Source organism: Salmo salar, chromosome ssa14 (assembly GCF_905237065.1).
Source record: "Salmo salar chromosome ssa14, Ssal_v3.1, whole genome shotgun sequence".
Lineage (NCBI taxonomy): Eukaryota > Metazoa > Chordata > Actinopteri > Salmoniformes > Salmonidae > Salmo > Salmo salar.
Window position 1 is genome coordinate 27,461,716 of NC_059455.1, and position 17,437 is coordinate 27,479,152.

Here is a 17,437-nt window from a genome sequence, read left to right on the forward strand (position 1 = left end):
CTGTAAAAACACAAGTACAGCCGCATGTCACTCACTGTCCAAGGTCCTGAAATGTTCCCCAACCAAAAGCGAATTCTGGAGTGGGAGCCAGGCAACCTGCTAATAGAAACTAGATGTGAGGATGTCAGGGAGCCTTTCCCCTTCGTCCCTAGTGACCAGCCCTGCAGCAGCCGAGACATCCAGGCTACGGACACAATGGCAGGGGCATCTACTGACAGTGAACAGAAAGAGTGGCCTGCAGGTCTCTGCCACCAGCATCACCCTGTCCCGAGGGCCCATCCCAGCAGACATTGCCCAGGGCCTGGCAGTGTACCGCCGCAAGATTGACTCAGAGTTGTCCCCTCAGGACTCTCCTCCACTCGGGGCATGCGTCTGTTCGGCCCTCTTTAAGCGGGTCTCCCTCAGTGAGATCAGCCAGGAGTTGGATGCGGTGCTAATCCGAACTGGCATGCTCCTGACAGAGTCCCTAATCATCGTGTAGACAGAGGAAGTCCCCGAGATGATTGTGTTCCAGGCTGATCCCCTATTGGCTAAGAACGCAGTCCCTGAAGTCTGATTTGTCCCTCTCCTTCTGCAATGAGAGTGGAAATCCAATCTTCCATGCTGGCTTGTCCCCTACTGCTTCAACCGTGGAGACACAATCCTCCACTCTGATTTGTCCTTGTGTGGTCACAGTGGAGACCGAATTGGCCAATATGCTATCTCCCTACTGCAGTGACTGATGACATCATGGCCCATGTTTTTGTGTGCCTTCCTGTTGTGTCACTAGAGGAGACCAGCATCCCCAGTGTGCAGCTCCCACCGCCCGCTACTGCCTTAACAGAGGAAACTCAGTCCAAGTCTGCTCCACCATGCCTACCCACCCTCACGCCCGCAGGAGACACCAGAACCTCCTTCCTAGTCTACCTTTCACTGCCTGCTCCAGAGCTGGCCAACACCCCCAGCCTGGTGTGCCAACTGGGCCTGGGACCAGAGGAGGGAAAAAGACTCCCTTTCCTGTCTGTCCCTATGACCTCAGCCGACATTCCCAGGGCCCCATGTCTTGTAGCTGCCAGCCCGGCTCCAGCTCAGACTGCGGCTTCGGCTGCTCTTTCAGAGATACCAAGGACCCCATGTTTTGTGACCAACCTCCCTGGAGTGACAGAACAATGAGTTATGTAGCAGCTAGAGCTCAGGTGCTAGTCCAGGAGCCACTGATGGGCCCCCAGCTATGTGGCTAACACCACTGGAATCCAGGAGCCACAGAGGACCCCCAGCTATGTGGCTAACACCGCTGGAGTCCAGGAGCCACCGAGCAGGAGCCTTATTAAGGGCCCCTGTTTGGTGTGCCGTCCCTTCTCTCTGTATCCCCAGGGAGCGCCTGGGATTGGCCACAGTACCCACTCCCCAGGGTAATGTCCTGTGTCTCTGCAGCAACAGGCTGCCATGGCTCTGCCCAAACATGGACTGCAGACTAACTTCATGCCCCAGTGTTTTCACAGGCCCAGTGAGACATTTCAGTGCATTCATTTAATGTTCAAATCATTGCACTGTCAGTAGATTTTAGTTGTAAAGTATATTGTAAAATAACAAACCCGAGCTGTACATTTGTTGGTTCGTAGCTGTACACGTAATTCATCTATAGGTTTTACCTTAATATTACAGACATGATATACTGGGGGATATTTGTGAGACTTCCATCATGTCTTATGGTTTCTCTCTTTCCCCGTCTTTCTCCTCAGGCATGTGTAGCAGCCTCAGTGGGACCGGCAGCCACTGGCACCTCTTCCACCTGACGGGGCCCGAGTCCCAGGGCAGGATGGGCGGCATGATGAGCTCCCTGACCATGATGCACTGTAACACCCTGGAGCACAACATCCCCATGTACTAGGACTGTGGCCAGTACTCTAGCATCTGCTGCCACCCCACTCCTTGTCGTCCCACGGCAGCCTGCAAACCCACCACATGGCTGAGCCCCGTTGCCCCTCTCACAAACTGGGCACCTCCTTCCCTCAGCCCCAGTCCTGCTACTCTGACCCCCTCTTCCACTCCCCCACCAGGTGAGGCAGCAGACCCAGGGGCTGTGCCCTCTCCCGTGCCCACTGCTGCAGCAGCGCCACAGCTCCCTGCTCTCGTGTGGGCACCAGGAGGAACTCAGAAGGGTGGGCTCCTCATGCTGGGTCCCTGTCACCAACGTGGGACAGAACCAGGGAGGGTTACAGCAGAAGGACAGCATCCTCAGATGCGAATCGCTTCACAGCAAAGGATCAGACACACACTCGAACAACAATCAATATAGATTAACGTGTTGCCGCTAGGAAATGCATGGTTGTTATTTTTTGTTTATATATTGATGAATTTCATCCATGACTACCATGTATGTAGGAACATAAACTTATGGTATTAGAAGTGGTTGAAGAAGCTGTGTTATGATGCTGTTATATATGGACTCTTTTTTTTTTTTTCTTGCTACAGGCTGTCAGGAACTACAATCCCCAGGGCAACCAATCCTGTCTTTACACGAGAAGGACCTACTTTTGTAGTTGCCATTTTCTCCTTTGCATTCTTTTAAGATGATAATAATCAATACAGATATTTAATTCCTGCATTGCATGAATTATCTGTATATCTCTTATCTGCCTCAATTTTGATATTGTACAATCACGCAATCAATCACTACAAAAATATAGAATTGAAGGTAATTGCAGCTATATAAATGCAGTAGATGGAGGGTAAACTTCCACATTGATACAAAAGACTGATAATGTCAAGCTCAGTATTGGGGCTGTTGTTTAAGACCACTCTTTTTCATTGAAATGCACACGGTGTTGTCCACTCAATCTATGCTTAGAACCATTGGAACACTCACAAAATGAGTCATAGAATGTCACATCCACATTGCTTAGTAACAGATTCCACGGGTGTCAATGTGGGTTTAATAAACAAAACAATCACCATTACCTTTCAAATCTGTCTTGCTTGAGATCAACAGAGGCTGGAGTGACTGAGCCTAAGGCAATTTGATCCTTTTAACATCTGCTCAGTTACTTGTCAGAACTCAAAATGACCTGTTCGCCAGGCTGTTGTGATGCAGATCCATATTTTGCATGGGGTAAGCAATGCATTTTAAAAAAGCTAGATTAGCCTACAAGTAGCTACTATAGCTATACGTGTAGTTATTTGTTTTCCTGCTATTGAAGCTCAACATATTTTATTATCCACATCTAATGAGAATAAGTTAGAACATATGTATTTAGAGAAAAGCACAACGATACGGTAACGTTAGACTAAAAAGTGATAGCTACACTAACATTTTATTTTGGCTATGTAGTGGTGGATAAGCCAAGTAATGGAATCTCAACCATATGGCCTATGCCTGTCGGTTGCCACCAGCAACAACAAGCAAAACTCTCCATGCCAGTGCCCACTGCCAGTTACCACCAACAACAACAAACAACACTGTCAACATCCGTGCCCATTGCCAGTCCAATGAAGGGGGATTTCAACTCCACAGTCGGACCTGCATCCCCCACTGAGCCAACGTACAGTTCCCCCAATCTAACTGGGACAACAGCTGGTTCAGAACCAAAGGTGACGGTCAAATCTCCCCCAAACATAATGTTAGAGAAAATGAAGAACATTCTGATCCGCCAAGGATCAGAGAATCCTGAGCTCACAATTCTGCCCAGCAACAGGCAAAGTGCCCTGGTTCGCCTGGCGGGTCAGTTAGAACCAGGAGATATCCCTTGTTCTGTACCCGTCCGTTTTAATGCCATCCCTGGGTATGGGTCACAACCTGTGACGCAAGTAGTTTCACATCCAGCTGCTGCTCCTCCTGCTACTCCAGGGGCTCTCATCAAGGCCTCCAGTCCTCCCCCAATGACAGCATCCCTACCTCCAATCCCTGAGAGTGTGTCGGACTGCACCAGCCACTGTACCATCAAGATAAAGCTGGACAACCCCAGTGTAGGGATAGTGGTGCTGCAGAAGGTCAGCCAGCCCGCCCAATACTCCAGCCCCCCCTTTGCAGGCCACAGATCAGACGTGGTAGGGATGTTACCCTTCAGCCATCCACCTGGGGTCAAGGTCACAGTGGTCAACCCTGTCCCTGTGGGAATGGTACAGCAAAGATGCAGCAAGGTATTCAAAAGGGAAACAGTCAACTTGGTGAAAAATATATTGTATATTCATTCTATGTTAGCAGACTGGATGTTTTACAAGTATTGCCAGCTAGGGTCCATACAGCATTACCAGCACTAACAATCTATTCTGCTATCCCTTTATTAGAAACACTAACTATATACACTGAGTATACAAAACATTAACAACACCTGCTCTTTCCATGACATAGACTGACCAGGTGAATCCAAGAGAAAGCTATAATATGTCACTTGTAAAATCCAAGGATTGTTAAACCTTGAGACAATTGAGACATGGATTGTGTATGTGTGCCATTCAAAGGGTGAATGGGCAGAACAAAATATTTAAGTGCCTTTGAACAAGGTATGGTAGTAGGTGCCAGGAACACCGGTTTGTTTCAAGAACTGCAATGCCACTGTGATGTTCACCCTCAACAGTTTCCTGTGTGTATCAAGAATGGTCCACCACCCAAAGGACATCCAGCCAACTTGACACAACTGTGGGAAGCATTGGAGTCAACATGGGCCAGCATACCTGTGGAACATTTGACACCTTGTAGTCCAAGCCCTGACGAATTGAGGCTTTTCTGAGGGCATAAAGGGGGGGGGGATCATCAGTATTCCAGTGGAGCCCATTACAGTGTGCTTGTGATGGCCAGAACTCAGACCCACGTGCCTGTAGTTCTGGGGCCACAATGTCCTCCTCCTGGGGTTGTGATGGTAAAGGCCCCTAACCATCCCTACCACTGATAGACCTATGTTGCAGAGGTTCACCACCGCAACTTCTTATTAAAAAAACGATATACCCCTTTGTTGTGGCACCACTATGAATACTTCCAGAAAGCAAAGAGTTCCTTTTAGTAGCCTCCTCCACTGCAGCTACCCTGGGAAAATGCCCGTCCCCTTTTTGACTACCAGTATATTGTCTGTTTACTGTTTTGTAAATTAGGTATCGTACAGTTATTCACTCTTTTAATGAGATGGATTGATGTTTTGGATAAACAAGGATCTGCATTCAGTAATGACCCTCGGTCTGTTTTCACAGGCAGACAGCTAAACTTTACTTGACCCTTTGGTGGATCTTCAATTGCAAATAAAATCACTCCTTGCAAACATACAGCTGCTGTTTTTCTCGCTGTGTCTTATAACTTAGGCATCAACTGACACTGTAAATCTTAAAATAAATAACTATTGTTATTCGATAAGAGGTCAGAGAAAATCTTTGGATGAATAAGTGAATAAATCCAGAGGGTTTTATAGATTTAGATAGAGGGTGAAAATATTTCCAAAACAACTGTGTGTGTTATAAGTGTGTTTGAATCTCATTTAATATCAATCACAATGCTGATAAAGCCAATGGAAACCGATAACCTAACACATCTGTCAGAAATCTATGTTTAATCTACTGTATGTAAAATCAAGCATTATTATGACGTAGCCTAACCACTATGTAACCCCCCCAATTGTGACACAGACATCAACGCCAACTTTTACGCGCAAACGGACTGTATATAACCAACATCAAATACGGCATGTTTGCCATGTTTTGAGAACCGTCCTGTAAACACAATGAAGAGGTAAGTGTGAAACGAGTCATTTATAAGTCTATATTATGACCTACGCTAGTCTAAATGCATCTAGGCTGTGTGCGGAATCGAATCAAACCTGAAATATTTAGCTCTCCGCTCTTCTCTTCATCTCACCATAATAGAGATAAGCAATAGCAGGTGCTTCACGATTGCATTGACTTTCACACAAGTGTCACTGGTTGCGAAAATGAACCACCCGTCGACGCTTATCCTACCTTGGGGGTTGAAGAGCTGGCTAGTTGCCGTCAGTCGCGCGGTTCTACTGGAGGAGCCTCCAAATGTCCTGGCGTTCATAGCATCTTACTGCGGCCAGCTTCTGCAATTGAAGAAAGGTGCAGTGCTTATAGGAAAATGAATTCACACTTCATTAACAAATTCCCCAAACAATGTTTGGTATATTCAAATGAACTCTAAGCTACATAAACATTTATCTGTGCAGTTGAATAACATGTAATTAGTTATGGTTTATTGTGCAGAACATCCAAATCTTGATATTCAAGAGCTCTCATACATCTTCAGAGATTTAAGGGGTAAGTCCTTCCTTGTTCCACAAGTCCAAAATGTATACCCTACACTTTCCATAGTATATTTCCACTGAAAAGATGCAATAGATTGGTAATGTAATGAGATGTGTTTTCTAACTCCCATCTCTCTGGTGGGTCTGGGGTTGTGTTGTGTTTTAGGAGGTCACACTAATGACTACCAGGGAACCATCTCCTTCACTGGTCTGGCGGAATCTGTTTTGAGTGAATGCTCTCACAAAATATCTGAGGAACGAGACAACGCAGCGTCAGGTCTGTCTCCATCTGATACATCATCAAGCCATGTACACTGTGAGGAGCCTGGCCACCAGGCCATGGAGGATAATGCAGTCAGCAGTTCAGTGGTCCAGTCTGCCGTGTACCAGAAAGATCCGTCAGTCAGTGGCGTGGTCGACGTTGAGAACACTGTGCTGATCCGCACTTCCAGGGCTCCATCCGAGCATGTGATTATAGTTCACTCCGAGGGTCTCCCTGAGGCGCTCATCTTCCACAGCAAAGCCTTGCCTTCATCCAACCGTTCCCACACAACATGTGTCCTGTCCCCTAATCCTAGTCCTGTCCCTGGTGATGAGGAACCAGAGGGAGCTTCTAGTGGGGTCATGTTTTATCAGGTTCCCTTGTTTGAGGAGCTGCCTCACCCACCATCCATGGGGGAACTCCCCTCTGTTGCTGCTGTGGAGACTGTGACTGATGAGGATATATCCTCAAGCAGTGACACATTTCCCTCGCAGGAGAAAATGTCTGGCACTCAATCTGTTCAGGTCTTTTTCTCAGCAGCCTCGGAGGTAGAATCATCTGGTCAGATGAGAAATTCAACAAGCAGCTTTGAGGATCTGGCTGTGGACAAGATATCTGATGTGATTATACCTCAGAAGGCCCCTTCCTATAAAGCGCTGCCTCAGTCTGCATCACCTATAAAGCAAACTTCAGTTGTTTCCCCTGAATGTTCAGGAAGTGATATTACTGCGAAAGCTCCATCTGAAACAGAACTAGTTGATGCAGCACAGAGAGTGTCCTCAGTCAGGATACCCAGTAGAGAGGAGAGTGTGGGGAGAACAGCAGAGACACCAGAGAGAGACACATCTCCCAGAGTATCACCAAGAGCTTCTCCACAAACTTCTCTTGTATCAGGTACAACTGTCATCCACACTCTGAAGAATGAGCGACCTAATAAGACACGTTTTAGGTAAAAATTGGCAAAACTTCTAAGGTGAAATGTATACAGTATGTGCCAAATTTTGTATCTGCATCCACAGCTCATGTTGGTGAATTCAGTCTGCCTAGGATTCCCTCTGCACCATCAATGGAGGAGCTACTGGTGTCTCCATCTGCTTCTGTTGGTAGAATTTTACCAGTAGTTTCAAGAAAATCTTCAAGAAGTAGCTTGTCAGAAAGAGCTCCTTCTGAAACAGTAGTAGGGAGAACAGCAGAGACACCAGAAAGACACACATCTCCCAGAGTATCTCAACAAGCATCTTCTGCAATGACTGATGATCAGGTGACTAATCCGGAGACATCTGAAAGATTACTGACAACCTCAACTCTGCATTCAGAAGATTTCAAGTTTGGTGAGATTATGTACTTTAATCAACTCATACATTGATTGATTTGATGGGGGTCTATGTTGATATTATAGTGTGTTTATAGATATTGGAATGAACCATGGCTTAAGCCTTACAATTGATATTGTTATAAGCATGCATTTCCTTTCACAACTTGGCCCATGGAATCACACAAACTGAGGAGAGACCAGCGTCACATGGAACTACACAAACTGAACTTTCAGCATTGCATAGAACTACACAAACTGAGAAGAGACCAGCAACCCACAGAACTACACAAACTGAAGTTTCAGCATTCCATGGAACTACACAAACGGATGAAAGACTAGCATTGCATGGAACTGCACAAACTGATGAAAGACTAGCATTGCATGGAACTGCACAAACTGATGAAAGACTAGCATTGCACGGAACTGCACAAACTGATGAAAGACTAGCATTGCATGGAACTACACAAACTGAAGAGGGACCAGCGTCCTCCCGAACGTTATCCTCAGCCTCTCCTCTGCCTGGTAATTTTGGATATGGAAGAATTACTCAGCTCGTTATCTATTCTATTCTTTGTATTAGAATCTGATATTATCAAATTCCATTTATCTGTTGGGGTACATATACATATAAAAAACATGAGCTGGTGTCAGGGATTTCTTCGTCGGAGGACGATATAACGAAATCATCGTCGGAAAAAGATGACCAATACGCAGCAGAGTTGATATAGTTCATTTTGAACATTTAATAAACTCAAGATGGATATACAAAATAACAAAAACAAACTCACGATAAACTGACAGTCCTGTTAGGCTTACATACGCTAAACACGAAACAATCACCCACAAAAGACAAACACACCCACATATATGGGACTCTCAATCAAAGGCACATAGACAACACCTGCCTTCAACTGAGAGTCCCAACCCCAATTAACCAAAACATAGAAACAGACACACTAGACTAAACATAGAATACATGAAAACCAAACAGTGCCCAAAACCCCGGAATACTTAAATTAAATGCCCCTTCAACAAACACACCACCCCGAACCACATAAAACGAATACCCTCTGCCACGTCCTGACCAAACTACAATACTAATTAACCTTTATAGTGGCCAGGACGTGACAGCTGGCGCACACCCAGAGAAAATTATTTTATGTGGAGGTGCTGACTAACGGCGAACATAACATGTTTTAGGATTCTGATGCTCCATGGTAGCACCGCCTGGTAATGAGAAAAACATAACACGTTTTAGGATTCTGGTGTTCCATGGCAGCACCGCCTTGTAGTGAGTAAACATAATACATTTTAGGAATTATACACAGAAAAACTTGACTCATGTATATGTACCACATAAGATATAAAAAAAGAGTTGCACACGCCATATATAAACTCCCAGTAAATTATTGGGTAAATCATCAACGTTTCAGCATTACTGAAGAAGGCACTTTGATGCCGACATTCTCATTACCAGGCGGTGCTGCCATGGAGCATCAGAATCCTTAAACATGTTATGTTTTCTCACTACAGACGGTGCTGCCATGGAACATCAGAATCCAGCAGAAGAACTGGGATTGGGACCTTCACCTGCTGAGGATGTTACTGAAGTAGCAGAGTGGGTCAAACCAGACAACATAGAGACCAGGAAATCATCCGACTTGGTCAGTCCTCAACATGTGGAGAATGCACCAATAACAGAATTGGTCAGTCCTCAACATGTAGAGAATGCAGCAATAACAGAATTGGTCGGTCCTCAACATGTAGAGAATGCACCAATAACAGAATTGGTCGGTCCTCAACATGTAGAGAATGCACCAATAACAGAATTGGTCAGTCCTCAACATGTAGAGAATGCACCAATACCAGAATTGGTCAGTCCTCAACATGTAGAGAATGCACCAATATCAAGATTGGCTTGTCCACCACATGAAGAGGCAGTAACATTTGAAAATCCTCAAGAGAGTGTTGAAACAGAAGAGAATGTCGAAACATCAAATGTGGAGGTAACTTCCAAACCCCAGCCTGAAGACACTACCGATGCTCCACCCTGTCCTGGACCAGAGACACCACAGATGATCCAGGAGGAATCAGCCACCCAGACACCAGAGGAGGAGTCTGTCCAGGAGGAACTAAACACCAAGACACCAGAGGAGGAGTCTATCCAGGAGGAACTAAACACCAAGACACCAGAGGAGTCTTTCCCAAGAGTCCCCACACCTCAGTTCCTCTTGCCAGGTCATACTGCAGAGGGCCATCAGCAGAACCAAACCAAACCTGCTAACCTGATCAAGATGGCTATCGCTGAGAGGAACCACCTGATCAAGAGACTTGCCAAGTCAGACCCACTGAAGAACAGATTGGGTAAGGCCCGCAGTTCACATTGCAAGGGACAGTACACTGTGTGGTGAGGGCATGGTAAATTATGTTGAGGTGATACATTAATGGCCTCTGCATGTTGTCTATTTCAGATGGGTCTATGTCTGCTACCGGAGTGAGAGAAGTGGCCTACGCTACCAAGTTGATGAAGCAAAGGTCCCAGACAGCCCCACAGCCCAACATCAAACGAATGTTGAACCTAACAGGTTATTATATATCTGATAAGATAAAAGATTACTGGCCCTAAACTCGCCGTATGATATTTCCTAGTATCATTGATATTTTATTATTGACACCTCTGAAACATGTATTTTCTATCCACCTCATTTTTGAACGTTGCTATGGGCACAGCCAAACAACAGAAGTGATGGATTTGATTTCTGCTTTACTTCCCTACTGCAGCGTGCTGGTCACAAGCTTGCGAGAGTAAATTATTTGAGTATAAGTATCATTTTATATTTATGTAATTCAAGTTCACTAACGTTAGCTAGCTCTGTTGTGATAATAACGTTAGTTGTGTTGTGTCAGAGGTAAGCCGATAACTACACTGAACAAAAAAATATAAATGCAACATGCAACAATTTAAAATAATTTACTGAGTTAGTTCATAAGGAAATCGGTCAATTGAAATACACTCAACAAAAATATAAGCACAACTTATTCCATGTTTCATGAGCTGAAATAAAAGATCTCCGAAATGTTCCATTGCACAAAAAGCTTATTTATCTCAAATTTTGTGCACAAATTTTTTACATCCTTGTTAGTGAACATTTCTTCTTTGCCAAGATTATTCATCCACCTGACAGGTGTGGCACATCAAGAATCTGATTAAACAGCATGATCATTACACAGGTGCACCTTGTGCTGGGGACAATAAAAGGCCACTTTAGAACGTGCAGTTTTGTCACACAACACAGTGCCACAGATGTCTCAAGATTTGAGGGAGCTTGCAATTGGCATGCTGACTTCAGGAATGTCCACCAGAGCTGTTGCCAAATAATTTAATGTTAATTTCTCTACCATAAGCTGCCTCCAACGTCGTTTTAGAGAATTTGGCAGTATGTCCAACAGCCTCACAACCACAGACCCCATGTAACCACACCAGCCCAGGACCTCAACATTTGGCTTCTTCACCTGCAGGATCATCTGAGACCAGCCACCCGGACAACTAATGGAACTGTGGGTTTGTACTACCGAAGCATTTATTTCAATTGACTGATTTCCTTATATGAACTGTAACTCGGTAAAGTCTTTGGTATTGTTGCATGTTGCTTTTATATTTCTGTTCAGTGTAAATACTGTTTTAGGGCTGTAGGCTAAATATGTACCTGTCAAAGTGCAAGAAAAAAAAGTTAACAGTTATGAATGGCAGATCCAGTCTGCACTCTGTGGTCCCTGGGCAGGCAAAGCTCCACTATTTATAATTAGGCCTAGGTCTACAGTTTTAGAGAAGAAAATGATTATAGCCTGTCTGTGCTACAACAACACAGTGCAATGAGGAATGTATTATTGTTATCAAGTGCGTAAAGTATACTTTTACAAAGAAAGAGAAGAAGAAAGAAAGAAGAAAGAAGAAGAAAGAGAAGAGAAAGAAGAAAGAAGAAGAAGAAAGGAAGAAGAAGCAACAAGAAGAAGAAATGAAGAAATAAATAAAGAAAATAAGAGAAAAAGAAGAAAAAAAGAAGGAAAGAGAGAAGAAGAAGAAGAAGAAGAAAAAGAAAAAAAAAGAAGAAAAGAAAATCAATCAGAAAGAAGAAGAAAGAAAAAAAAAAGAAAGAAAAAAAAAAAAAAAGAAAAAAAAAAAAAGAAAAAAAAAAAAAGAAGAAGAAAAAGAAAAAAAAAGAAGAGAAGAGAGAGAAAAGAAGAAAGCGAAGAAAAAGAAGAAAAAAAAAGAAGAAGAAGAGAAAGAGAAAAAAAAAAGAAAAAAAAAAAAAAAAAAAAAAGAAAAAAAAAAAAAAAGAAAAAGAGAAAAAAAAAAAGGAAAAACAAAAAAAAAAAAAAAAAAAAAAAAAAAAAAAAAAAAAAAAAAAGAAAGAAGAAGAAAAAAAAAAAAAAAAAAAAAAGAAGAAAAGAAAGGAAGAAAAAGAAGAAGAAAAAGAAAAAAAAAAAAAGAGAAGAAAAAGAAAAGAAAGAAAAAAGAGAAAAGAAGGAAAGTAAAGAAAAAAGAAACGAAGAAGAAAGCCTTTTTGTGAGAAGGAGAGGAAGAAGAAGAAGAAAAGAGAAGAGAAACTCATTTGGTTATTCTTTTTCTTTGTGATTCTTGTGTTTGCAAGCTTGTGCTTTTGGTTTTGAGGAGAGAGGAGAGAAGGCTGGGTATGGACAGCCTGGTTGAAGTCCTAGTTTTTAATGGTTAGTGCCAGTAGATTGCAGAGGGGTTCACATACAGTTCAGAGGCAAATCATAATGTATACATTTAGCCCAAAAACATAACATGTACCATCTACTTCTTATATTAGTGCTTTTTTTTGTTATCCACCCTCTGGTATCTTTCAATACCATGCTAATATATATATATTGTACGTACACTACCGTTCAAAAGTTTGGGGTCACTTAGAAATGTCCTTTTTTTTTTTTTTGTCCATTTAAAATAACATCAAATTGATCCGAAATACAGTGAAGACATTGTTACTGTTGTAAATGACAATTGTAGCTGGAAACGGCAGATTTTTTTGATGGAATATCTACATAGGCATGCAGAGACCCATTATCAGCAACCATCACTCCTGTGTTCCAATGGCCCGTTGTGTTAGCTAATCCAAGTTTATCATTTTAAAAGGCTAATTGATCATTAGAAAACCCTTTTGCAAGTATGTTAGCACATCTGAAAACTGTGTTCTGATTGAAGAAGCAATAAAACTGGCCTTCTTTAGAGTAGTTGAGTATCTGGAGCATCAGCATTTGTGGGTTTGATTACAAGCTCAAAATGGCCTGAGACAAATAACTTTTTTCTGAAACTCGTCAGTCTATTCTTATTCTGAGAAATAAAGGCTATTCCATGCGAGAAATTGCCAAGAAACTGAAGATCTGGTACAACGCTATGTACAACTCCCTTCTCAGAACAGCGCAAACTGGCTTTAACCAGAATAGAAAGAGGAGTGGGAGGCCAACAAGTGCTCAGCATATGTGGGAACTCCTTCAAGACTGTTGGAAAAGCATTCATTATGAAGCTAGAGAGAATGCCAAGAGTGTGCAAAGTTGACATTTGAAGAATAAAAAAAAGTGCAATATATTTAGATTTGTTCATCACTTTTTTGGTTACTACATGATTCCAGATGTATTATTTCATCATTTTGATGTCTTCACTATTATTCTACAATGTAGAACATAGTAAAAATAAAGAAAAAACATTGAATGTGTGTGTTCAAACTTTTGACTGGTACTGTGTGTATATATACATCTCACAAAAGTAGTGCACTGGGACATTAATAGTCCTATATTAGCGGTACATTGTAGCCATCTGCAGCACAGGCAAAACTTTTTTTACAGACAAAATCCCAAACTACTTTTTTTTACAGACAAAATCCCCAACTATCTCCTTGTGGAACGTTCATCCGGAACCTCGGACGTGGCTTCTTCCCAAGAGAGAAAGCCAGCAGATCAAGAGAGTTGTGTGGTCTGCAGGGGACGCTGTACTGGTTTCCTGTCCTTCTCTGTGCCAATTGACAGTTTCTGCGGAGCAGAGTGTGGCTGTCGACTGCAGATCACAACCGACGATGGAGACGTAGTCTATTCCCCTGCGTTCATACAGGCTATCAACCCATGCAGACCTTGTGCACATGAGGTCGCGGAGAGTACAGATACACGCCCGACAACTTCACATGCCCACATGGAATGGTCTTTTAAAATCAGCATAAAAGGTAACAAAATGTAATGCTATGATGTCCTCGTGCAAAAGAAGATCTACGTGAATACTATTTTGTTGAGTGCATTGATTACAGTATTGTAGTATGTTATTTGTCGTCATGGTAACTTTATTTATACATTTTCTTCCAAAACAGGACAGAGTATTGGGGATGATGAAGTTGACCAAGAAAAGTAATGGATCAAATTTCTGTTTTTCCATCCGCATTGAACTCTTGTAATAAATGCAATTCATCTGAACACTTAACTTTTCTGTTTGTTTTTCAATTAATTGGGTGTATTTATTTGTAAACAGTAACATGACAACCTATATTTGCATAAATGAAACATTTCCAGATTTGTTTCTCCTCTATTCAGTTGTGAAAATAACACTTTTCTCAAGAAGGCTTTTTTATGCTTTACATTTGCAAGTTTGACTGTAAAATACGAAATAATTTTGTTATAAGACTAAGTTACCAGTCTAGGTTTAGATCATTTGTCAAAAAACAAAGTATTAATAATTGACAACTTTGTGGAAAAGCGGTGGTGTTACAGTACTTGCGGAGAAATCAGAACCAGGGACAGCGCCTATTTAGCTAGTGGAGTGACGTGCTAGGACGATTTTTTGGCAGCTGTCTAGTGCCGATTTCTGCCAGTGCTTTTTGTTTTTCTTCATCCGCCACTGAAACAAAATGTCTCAACGGTTCATAACTGATTTTATAAGGGTAATTGATTGCCAGGTTATTTGATTAATTATTTAATGTCATATGAATTCTAATGTAGCGAAAGGCCATTCCATTCCAACCATTATGACTTAGTTACTTCAGAACATTGGTAGGTCCGCGATAGCAACGGAAGTCGACAACTCAGACAACTCAAAATGAGCCGCTATGACCAGTAACCTGTAAACTGATCCTACTCTCATAGATCGACAGACAAATTTACAATTTGCAAATTCAAGGTAAGTTTTCATATGTCTCGATTGTTATATTTTGCTACAGAGCCATGATCAGTTGAATGAATCTGCCTCATGGGCGATCAATTGTTAGTCTGGGTACCACAGTATAAGTCTGTTTAGCTAGCTATCATTCCACTCATATGCTAAACTGTCATGATACGGAGTACAAGGAGTGGAATGTTAGCTAAACCAGATTTGTACCCAGGCTAATCCGTTGCTACTTTAATGCGATGTTGTATTTACTTTGCGTTTCTTCTTGTTACAGTCCGCCACACACGGTCATGTCTAAACACGTCAAGCCTCTCATCCCAAACGGCCTGATAACCATTCTGTCAGGCTTCAGTCGAGCATACCTAAGAAAGAGGCCAACTGACCTAGGGCTATTTGCCATGTACTACTGTATGGAACTGCGGAAATACAGAGATGGTATATTAGCTCACCATGGTCCCACAGAGACAAAAATATGACTGATTACGTAGTGTACAGTGCATTTTATCATGTATTAAGCGTTCTGTAGAAATACATCTGATCAAGATTTAATTTGTTTTGTAATGCAGAAATAGCGACCTATTCACCAAACAAGCTGGTGAAAGATTTTCATAAACATAGAGGTAAGTCCAGAGATGATGCACCCTGTATTTCTATAGTCGTTAATGCAAACAAAACATATACTTTTGCAGTCACATTCCCAAACATTTCTCTCCCCCCCCAGCCGAGAGACTCTGTGACAATGCCTATGAAGAGGAACTGTTGAAGTATGGATACAAAGTGACCTCTAAGGAGGATGTGACGTTTAATGCCCTGGAGATCACATCTCAGGACCTGCAAATACTAGGCAGTAGTGAGAGACAGATCAACAGACGGTACTCGACCACCACTAGCCCATGTGGAGAACAAGTGAACAATATTACAGCTCCATCCGCCATGGACCTGCAGGTGAACCAAACCCTGGGTTCTGCAGCTATGGAGCTAGGGGCACTGGTTGGCAACATTGTACCCACAACATCATCAAGCCCTTTTCAACCAACCAACAATAACGCCAACACCCAACACGTGGCACATGCATCCTCCCAGGCAGTAGCAGGTCTGGCATCCACTGAGAACAAGACTGGTGAAGGTATGTGTGCTGTAAGATTCTGAGGCCCAACTATGTATGGCAAAATCAAATCAACTATGTATGGCAAAACTAAATCTGCTTTGCACTAGGGATCTAATGTGTTCCTCTCCCTCCCACTGTTTTCCCCACAGTTGCTTCACAAGTCAAACCTGGCTCAGCAGAGATATTCGCCAGCAGCAGCTGCGAGGCCAGTATTTCTGGACAGGCCTGTGTTCCCCAGCATTACACACCCACCAGCCAGGAGGGGGGGTATGCCTGTGCCGCCATGCCCACAGAGATACCCTGCTACCCCAGATTTCCCCAGAATTACCCGACATACCCTCCACCACCACCCTACCTCCCAGGCTTTCATCCTTATTATTTGGACCTCATGTCTGGCCAATATGTCCAGCCGTCCTGCAGATGCCAGCGATATGGCAGAGTGGTATATCGTCCCCCTGGTCAGCCAGTGCTGCCCCAGTGCCACCATGCCGCTCCACTGCCAGTGCCGCAGTGCACTCACCAGCACCTCAGCCCTTCTGCAAGCTGCATTCAAGTGGCTCCAACCATGGGGCCCTCCTGCCCCTCTGGATTGCAGAGCCCTTTCTCACGGTGCATCCCTGTGCCTGTCCTCGCCAACCACTTTGGCTCTCTTTACTACAGGCCCAAGCAGAGACCCAGGATGGCCACAGGTGTGCCTGGCTGCAGGAGCGAGTGCCTACCCACATCCAGACGGCTCAACTGCACTTCCTGCAACGTGAGTGACAGCTCTAGCTATGCGCCAGAGCCCGCCGCCCAGGCCTCCTATCATGGAGGATATCGAGGACAGTGTGGGGGTGACGCCATCCATGGACCAGTCCCTGCCGGTGCACTAAGGTCCCTGTATGCCCCTGTGCCGTGCCCCATTGGACTGCAGAGAAGGGATGCCCCGGCTCAGCGACCAGGCAGCGCCCCGACTAGGAGGGTTGTTCCATTGACCACGCAGAACCAGAATAGCCCGTTCCCATCCTCATAAGGGACAGGTTTGGAACAAGTTATTCTGTGAATGGATAGCTGCAAATTATTTGATTGAATTTAATCTTATTAAGTCTTCAGTTTGACACAATTTTGCCTTGAAGCTTTTGTTAATTGGTAGTATAATTAAACTAGTGGAAAGTTTTCGTCATGGATATATGAATTTGTAGACACAGAATATTGTTAATCAGAATAAAGATTTCTCAGGTGGCTAAATTGCTGTTATTTTTCTCTTTACAGAATGCCCAGACAGACTGAACGCAAAGTCCTACAACTTTATCATCGATTTTTATGATCAATAAAGTATTTTACAGATTAGTTTTTAATTATCATTATTGTAGAACTGAAA

The 17,437-nt window shown here is 43.3% G+C and overlaps 3 protein-coding genes across 3 annotated transcripts; all 3 read left to right on the plus strand.

Moving 5' to 3' along the window:
* The first annotated feature begins 1,495 nt into the window (after nt 1–1,495).
* Nucleotides 1,496–5,175, plus strand: LOC106569185 (uncharacterized). Its single transcript, XM_045693666.1, has 3 exons — nt 1,496–3,091; nt 3,311–4,146; nt 5,164–5,175. The coding sequence occupies exons 1-3, from the start codon at nt 3,043–3,045 to the stop codon at nt 5,173–5,175; spliced, it is 897 nt and encodes a 298-aa protein (XP_045549622.1). The 5' UTR covers nt 1,496–3,042.
* Nucleotides 5,176–5,605: 430 nt separating this feature from the next.
* On the plus strand, nt 5,606–14,051 carry LOC106569183 (mucin-4). Its single transcript, XM_014140265.2, has 9 exons — nt 5,606–5,695; nt 5,830–6,039; nt 6,184–6,237; nt 6,391–7,380; nt 7,506–7,817; nt 7,946–8,323; nt 9,335–10,165; nt 10,273–10,386; nt 13,696–14,051. The coding sequence occupies exons 2-9, from the start codon at nt 5,895–5,897 to the stop codon at nt 14,049–14,051; spliced, it is 3,180 nt and encodes a 1,059-aa protein (XP_013995740.2). The 5' UTR covers nt 5,606–5,695; nt 5,830–5,894.
* A 651-nt stretch (nt 14,052–14,702) lies between these two features.
* LOC106569283 (uncharacterized) lies at nt 14,703–17,391 on the plus strand. Its single transcript, XM_014140469.2, has 6 exons — nt 14,703–14,981; nt 15,244–15,404; nt 15,536–15,589; nt 15,691–16,095; nt 16,227–17,096; nt 17,329–17,391. The coding sequence occupies exons 2-5, from the start codon at nt 15,260–15,262 to the stop codon at nt 17,087–17,089; spliced, it is 1,467 nt and encodes a 488-aa protein (XP_013995944.2). The 5' UTR covers nt 14,703–14,981; nt 15,244–15,259; the 3' UTR covers nt 17,090–17,096; nt 17,329–17,391.
* Nucleotides 17,392–17,437: the final 46 nt, after the last annotated feature.

Bases quoted from the DNA above. Each gene is read 5' to 3' on its own strand.
- LOC106569185 (XM_045693666.1), top strand. From the start codon at position 3,043: ATGACCTGTTCGCCAGGCTGTTGTGATGCAGATCCATATTTTGCATGG. The intron at 3,092-3,310 runs GTAAGCAATGCA...TTGGCTATGTAG, and splicing joins AGATCCATATTTTGCATGGG to TGGTGGATAAGCCAAGTAAT.
- LOC106569183 (XM_014140265.2), top strand. From the start codon at position 5,895: ATGAACCACCCGTCGACGCTTATCCTACCTTGGGGGTTGAAGAGCTGG. The intron at 6,040-6,183 runs GTGCAGTGCTTA...TTTATTGTGCAG, and splicing joins GCTTCTGCAATTGAAGAAAG to AACATCCAAATCTTGATATT. The intron at 6,238-6,390 runs GTAAGTCCTTCC...GTTGTGTTTTAG, and splicing joins CATCTTCAGAGATTTAAGGG to GAGGTCACACTAATGACTAC.
- LOC106569283 (XM_014140469.2), top strand. From the start codon at position 15,260: ATGTCTAAACACGTCAAGCCTCTCATCCCAAACGGCCTGATAACCATT. The intron at 15,405-15,535 runs GTATATTAGCTC...TTTGTAATGCAG, and splicing joins ACTGCGGAAATACAGAGATG to AAATAGCGACCTATTCACCA. The intron at 16,096-16,226 runs GTATGTGTGCTG...TTTTCCCCACAG, and splicing joins TGAGAACAAGACTGGTGAAG to TTGCTTCACAAGTCAAACCT.